The 7,494-nt window shown below is 37.3% G+C and overlaps 1 protein-coding gene across 1 annotated transcript; it reads right to left on the bottom strand.

Annotated features, from left to right (window-relative positions):
- Window positions 1-5,805: 5,805 nt before the first annotated feature.
- On the bottom strand, window positions 5,806-6,741 carry LOC147735076 (olfactory receptor 8U3-like). Its single transcript, XM_086952601.1, has one exon. The coding sequence runs from the start codon at window positions 6,739-6,741 to the stop codon at window positions 5,806-5,808; it is 936 nt and encodes a 311-aa protein (XP_086808727.1).
- Between the last annotated feature and the right edge of the window lie 753 nt (window positions 6,742-7,494).

Genomic DNA, 7,494 nt, shown 5'->3' with positions numbered 1-7,494 from the left:
CCTTTCCCAGGACTCCACGACCCCCATGGGGGTCACGCCCCACAGGTTGAAGACCCTAGCCATAGATGTATACACACCCTGGCAATGGAATTGCTAGTTAATGTAACCTCAACAGTAAGGAAATGTATTTGTTGGAAATGTTTCTGTTGTATGAATTTGTATTTATCCAGATACTCTTGCAGTGCAACTGTATATGTCAAGGTATCAAGGAAGCCTAACTGCATAAATCTAAATTCTTTTGGAGTGTAGGGATGTCATTAAAAATGATTAGACACTAAGGGAATATAACTGCAGCTGCAGCTTAAGCAGCAATGGTAAATTAATGAATAAATTTCTGGCGACCCATGTGGTGTTAACGTAGCTGTTTAGGAAATGTGCAATGCTGTTGTGTTATTCAATGAATGTGCATGTGTTTTTGTTTAGTGGTCACTATGTTATTGAAACGTCTGCCAGGCTATTCTCATCATCTTACTGCCTAATCCTTCTTTTTTTTCTCAGTCTACCTGCCACCATCCATCTGTTTGATGTGCTCTCTAAGGAGCTGTTTCTGACAATTAAATGCGTTTAACAATAGCACAATCAATTTGCAATATTCTCCATTCTTCCCTCAAGTCTGGCCAGCCCTACTCCAATATATAGAAGAGCTCTAGATGCACTTTTTTAAAGGGTACTACATCACAATGCCATAACAGTCCAGTTCTGCCCTTCAAGCCTCACTACAGCTCCAATTACTCCTTTACTAGACCTTTGGCTTTGACACTGTACAGCGCTCTGCCGCCTTTTGGGTATACACACACTATACAAATGCTACATAAATGGTGTTTCCTCACATTCGAAATTTAAAGGATGAACTAGAGGCAGTGGGATAAAAGACAGACAGTACCTCCCCAGTGCACATAGTACTATTTTCTTTCAAGGGTTTCCCCTAAAAGTTGTTAACGCACCATTAGGAAGTTGTCTTTGTGTCTGTGTATTTGTGCCCATTGGAGTGAGCTATATAACTTCATAGTAAGTTCGAAACATAGCCTCAAGTTGTATAGGATGCAAAGGGCATAGCGCAGACAGCGCCACATAAATGTAAGATATAGCATGCAGCAAGTCCCAGATTTAAAGGGTTATGCGCCTACTCGGAGACAACAATGTCTGTCATGACAGTTTTCGCACTAAGGTGGAAAGTTTGGAGGGTTTTAAATGGTAGCTCTCGTGCAAGAACACAGCCCGTTATCAAATCCATTACAGCATCAGATAGACAGGCAACAGGTTTAAAGATGGTGAAGCTCACGCACAGACACAAACTGATGCAGGAAGTTCAGGAGTGAAAAGTGGCAGTGTGGCTCTGACACATGGACACAGGCCACTGTCAGATCTGTTGGACCAGTAGGCAGAAAGTCCTGGGGGCATATTAGCAACAAATAGTGATAATTATTGCTAAATGCACTTAGCGCATTTGATTTTATCGCCGCCTATCGCAGAGATAACGTGCTATTAGCAACGTTTATCTCTAAAGCGATAAAATATCCGGCGATAGCGGCTCAATGCGTGAATATCGCTGGAAAGCCAGCGATATTCAGGCATTAACGCTAATGCGGACTTAACTTGAATATCCACCTCCCATTAGATATACAGGTTAAGTCATGGTCTGAGCAGGCGTAGGTTCTAGCCTTGCTAATCGGCGATAGCAGTGTTAGCGACTGCTTTCAGTCGCTAACAGGTTGGGTACTCCCACTTTACATGTCATTAGCGATAAATATTGCTGATATGCAAAGCAGGCCCCAAACCTGTAACTGCTGTTAGCGACAGCTTGCTAATAGGGCGATAAAAATATTGCTGCTTTAGCTGGAAAAAGTCCAGCTAGAGCGGTGATATCGCCCTTGCTAATTTGCCCCCTGGAGTTTTAAGTAGAGGCTCTTGCATAAGGATACACACCTTTGCCAGGTTTCTAACAGCATTATACAGGAAGTACTATTGTAGAAAATGTCCCTACTCATGCAAGGTTATGCACCTATTTTAGGTTGGTTACAGAGTCATGCAGGAAGGTTTGGGACTTAATAATGACTGTTGTCATACAAATATATGAACCTGTCATATGTGTATGTGTTAACTTCCTTGGTTTAAAGATGACCGCTTACATACACGGTTACAAACTTTATCAGATATAGGATAGCATCATGTGGGAAGCCCTAGGAATTAAAGATGGCCACAAAAGTACATAAAGAGTTGTCAGATCCACTACATAATAGTTAATTTCATGTTGCAGTTCCTCGCAGCTGAAATGTTTAAAGGTTCACTTATTGTCTAACTATCAGTACCAGAATTCTGTACTCTTTAAACAAGTTTGAAAATTGAAGTTAAATCATCATGGGCCCGATTCACAGAATGAACTTAAGCCTCAATCCTAAACTTACTACTATTTTGGTATTCACAGAATGCACTTACTACTTTTGGCATTCACAGAATGCACTAACTACTTTTGGCATTCACAGAATGAACTTACTACTTTTTGTATTCATAGAAGTTAGGATTTTGTCTGTCTTAAGTCTGTCTTAAGTCTGTCTTAAGTTTGTCTTAAGTCTGTCTTAAGTCTGTCGTAAGACTAACTTAAGACACAATCCTAACTTCTGTGAATACCAAAAGTAGTAAGTTCATTCTGTGAATGCAAAAAGTAGTAAGTGCATTCCGTGAATACCAAAATAGTAGTAAGTTTAGGATTGAGTCTTAAGTTCATTCTGTGAATCAGGCCCACTGTCTTCGATAGAGCTATTGTAAGAACAAAATCCAGCGTAAGATCAAATCTTGTTGTAGAGAATTGAGCGCCTTGAATCATGCTTTGTTAAATGTTTAGTATTTGAAGTTGATGTGTATAATGTGTTGTACTGCAGAAAAGCACATGTCTTCTGTCTTTCACATGCAGTCGTGCATTTCTGCACTTCTTGGTGGGCTCCAATAAGCTGTGCTTTTTGGGAGTACTAGGGGCCCTATTCTAACTGCATTCCTTACAAATGGTTAAACAAACAATGGTTCTGTCGGGTAGGACAAAAGTGATTTGGTGATGCTCTTAATGCAATCCGAGAAGAAAGCTCTCTAACAATCACAACTCTGGGCCCTAGAACTTAATGACTAGGATGTGAGATCAAATGATTGTACTGTGTATTTATATCAGAATTACTTCATTCAATGATACATACATTCCATAGGCAGACTGTTGGGTTCAATTATAAAAATGCAATTGAGTGACATGTGTGCATGGTGCTCAGGTGGTGAAAGATATAAACAGTGAAAACATTTTCATATATACATATATATACAGGTGTTTCGATTGGCCAGACATTGATTTTTATCCAAAGATTCCTATTCTTCCTATTGTGGAATCCTGGTGGTACTGGACCTATGACAAGTGTCGATGTTTCGACCCTTAGGTGCCAGGGCGGTTCTTCATCAAGACAGAAGTGTGGGGTAAGTAGATTTGATTTAGGTTTCAAGACACATATTTTACAATTTAATTAAAAATAAGTTACACAAAAAAATATTGTAAATTATAAAAATTATTCTTATAATAAATCAAACAAATAATAATATAAATTAAAACAACATAAAATAATGTATTACAAATTAGAATAAAGATATACATTTCTCACTACATTGAAAAGAAAACATTTTTATACTCAATAAATATAAACAAATAATTATTTCCACCTAACACAGCACAACAGTAACACAATTTTTTACATCACACAAAAACAAGATTTACTATCCTAACTACAATAAATATAAAACTACATAAAATATAACAATGGAAAATACTAAAATGTACTATTCCCACTACACTAATATATAATTAACAAAAATATATAATTTCCCACTCCAGTCAGTACAACAGATGGGAAAGTGTTGGATTGTGGAGGGGTAACATTTTCTATTCCCACTCCAGTCAGTGCAAACGTAGCCGTAGTGTTTGATTGCGGAGGGGTCAAATTGACTATTCTCACTCAAGTCATTGCAAAAGTAGGGAACGTGTTGGATTGCGGAGGGTTAAAAATATACTATTCCCACTCCAGTCAGTGCAAATGTAGGGAAAGTATTGGATTGCAGAGGTGTAAAATTTACTAATCCCACTCCAGTCAGTGGAAGTGTTATGAAAGTGTTGGATTGCAGAGGGGTAACATTTACTATTACCATTCCGGTAAGTGCAACAGTAGAAAAAGTGTTCGATTTTAAAATTGAAAGTAATATATCATTCCAACTACATAACAAACAACATTTGTACAAAACTCATTTTAAAAACAAAATAACAATTTTCAAAATAAATATTTAAAATGTAATATTATACATCTAAACAAACAATGAACATTATAACTTTTGAGAACAATTTAAAAATATCATACAAATATTACAAACAATACTATAAATTAAATACAATATTATTGAACACATAAACAAATAAAAACTATTCATTTAGAAATTAAATTCATAAAATAAATTGAGGTATAATTTCCTCCCACCATACATCACAACAAAACTTAGAACCAAAACCTAATATTAAAATAAAGAGACACATATTTTACAATATTAACCTAAATATGCAATATTAAAAATGGTATATTCAATAGAAAATTAGTATTATTCAAATTAATTTATTTAACTTACCACAAAATACCCCCTCAAATATACACATACTCCTAAAATGTAGAAAATAAGTTACACAATTACCATAATTAAGTATACAAAATAAATAATGAATACACATATTACACATAATTATAACTTAACAATTATTTATTTCCCACCTATACCCTTATAAACACCGCAACCCACACCTAAAATAAAAAATTACTAACTAAATTAACTTGATTAATTTCAAATTAAATAATTCATATTATTTTAAAGCAAATAATAACAAATAAATAAATGCCAACCATGTACACCCGTAATCCCACAACCACCTAATAAAATAATACTTACAATTTTAACATAATTAATGATCAATTACATAATTACATTAATTGACAATTAAATAACAAATAATTAAAAGTATCATTTTAATGAAGGAACCTATAACCTCCCACAAGAGGTTTCATAGAAGCTTAGGGTTGATATTTAAAAGGTCATGGAATATAGGGGGAAGAAGGTATTTTATATATTGCGCAATTAGGATACTCCACAAGTTATGTATGAATCAATTCTTGGAGATTCGTTTGGTGTATGCTGGGAGATAATTCTTGGTGGGAAATGGCTTGACATTTGAGCGTCCTAATGTTTCATTTTTGATGGACTGCATTAATTTGCAGTCCAACTGAATATTTGTCAGAAGGATCAAAGATTAGCCTCTGAATCAAACCACCATGCCTCAGCATTGCATACTCAGGGTTTCTTTTCCTTATGGTTAGCCTCTGTTTGTATTTTTCTTCTGAGCAGCCCAATGTCTTAATCTTTCTTCTTCTTCAGCATATAAAGTTTCCAAATTCAAATGGAAATATATTTTGGAAAAATTAAGCATCTTCCTAAGGATGTCGAATACCATTGGGAAGAATGCACACCTTCATATCAAGGATACATTATTTATATTCCATAATACATTCAAGGAAAGTCTACTAGGAGTTGTAACAATAGCATGCATGCAATGTACAGCCCATCTTCAATGACAGCATTCCAGGAATTAATCTAGACTGAAGACATTAGGCAAAATTCAAGTAGAACTGGAAAAGAAACCACCATCACGATAATTAGTAAAGGTAAAGGCTCCCTCCGAATGGTCAATAATGCACAAGGGAGTAAGAATGCAAACACAACCAAGCATTTCAATGGATTTCAAAGGCATCGCATTTTACGAAGTGATCGTTCCAGTGCATGCTTCACCTCCTTATTCCGCAGACTGTATATAAGAGGATTCAGCATGGGGATAACCACTGTGCACAACACCGAAGCAACTCTGTCCTCATCCCGAGAGTAGCTTGAGGTGGGTCTTAGGTACATGAAAAGAATTGTCCCATAGAAAAGGATCACACAAGTAAAGTGGGATGAACATGTGGAAAAGGTCTTGAGCCGCCCATTATTTGAGGGGGTTGCCAGGATTCTCCGGATGATGGAGACATAAGAGGCTATGATCACAGACACAGCACACATGGTGAAGAAGTCAGCACAGATGAAGAGCACTAGCCTGCTGGTCAAGGTGTCAGAATTGGTGAGTTCTAAAAGAGGGAGGAAATCACAGTAGAAATGCTGAATCTCATTAGAGCCACAGTAGGAAAGGCGAAAGGTACCAGCAACATTCACAGAAGAGTTGAACAAACCACAAAGGAAGGCCAAACTAACCAACTGGATGCAAACTCTCTGAGTCATGACCGTATTGTACATCAAGGGGTTGCAAATAGCCACATATCTGTCATATGCCATCACTGTTATGAGCACACACTCTATTGTTCCAAAAAGTGCAAAGGCAAAGAGCTGCACAGCACATGCATGGAACAAGATGGCATTCCTTTCAGCGAGGAAGTTCACAAGCATCTTGGGGGCGATGACTGAAGAATAACAGAGATCCACAAGGGACAGATTACCTAGGAAGAAGTACATAGGCGTCTGAAGATGAGGGCTTATCCAGATTAGCAACGTAATGCCAACATTACCAACAACAGTCACAGTGTACATGGCAAGGAACACCAGGAACAGAATTCCATTGAGGTTTGGGAGATCAGTAATTCCCAAAAGGAAAAATTCAGTGACCTTGCTACAGTTACCTCCATTCATGACCTAGAAAATTAAGAAAACATTATGTTATCTTTATTTTGTGGCATGCCATTATTTGCAAATAAGTGCACGGGCCCAAAATAATTTATTTCTTTTCATTATGAAAGTCATCAAGTATGGCAGAGCAAATATTTAAATCACTAGAGAACTGATTATCAATTTGCTCAAGGCCTTTTCACATTATTTGTCAAAAAGATGAAAAAAACGGTGCAGGTGCCCAATATTTTTCTTAGAACTAGGGTGTTGGGGCTACCATTTGCTGAGGTTATGGAATACCAAGGTGGTTGTAAGTAACTGGGTTGCGCATTTTTCAGTCTTTCACTTTGCAGCGGGCCATCTTACTGCTCTGTGCTATGTGAAAGGGGAAGAATGTGCTGTATTTTACATCATATGGGCATTCCTGTCCTGTACATGCACTGGCCCACTTTTAGCTGCCTAGCCCCAATGCAGGTACCCTTGCACCATGGTGCAAAGGATACCTGTGTTGTAAGGATTGTTTTTTTACAGGAAGGGACACCTTCCTGCACAAAAACAATCCAGAGAGGTATTTTCCTCTTTCTATGTGCGCTGCAGAATGCAGCATACATAGAGACAGGAACAATGAGAAGAAATAAAGATATTTTGCGTTGTTACACCTCCTCTGGGAAGGGGAAGCTTTTTAATGCATTCTCAGGTCTACCACTAATTGTAAATCTGGGAAAGAGCCAAACTCCTTGGGCAGATGGGTGGGAACACTCACACTCCCCATATGGG

This window comes from Lissotriton vulgaris, chromosome 1_2, assembly GCF_964263255.1.
Source record: "Lissotriton vulgaris chromosome 1_2, aLisVul1.2, whole genome shotgun sequence".
Classification (NCBI taxonomy): Eukaryota; Metazoa; Chordata; class Amphibia; order Caudata; family Salamandridae; genus Lissotriton; species Lissotriton vulgaris.
The sequence above is the reverse complement of the archived record's forward strand: the minus strand, read 5'-3'. Positions and strand labels throughout refer to the sequence as shown.

What these genes read in the sequence shown, in the direction of transcription:
- LOC147735076 (XM_086952601.1), bottom strand. Translation starts at nt 6,741, where the DNA reads ATGAATGGAGGTAACTGTAGCAAGGTCACTGAATTTTTCCTTTTGGGA.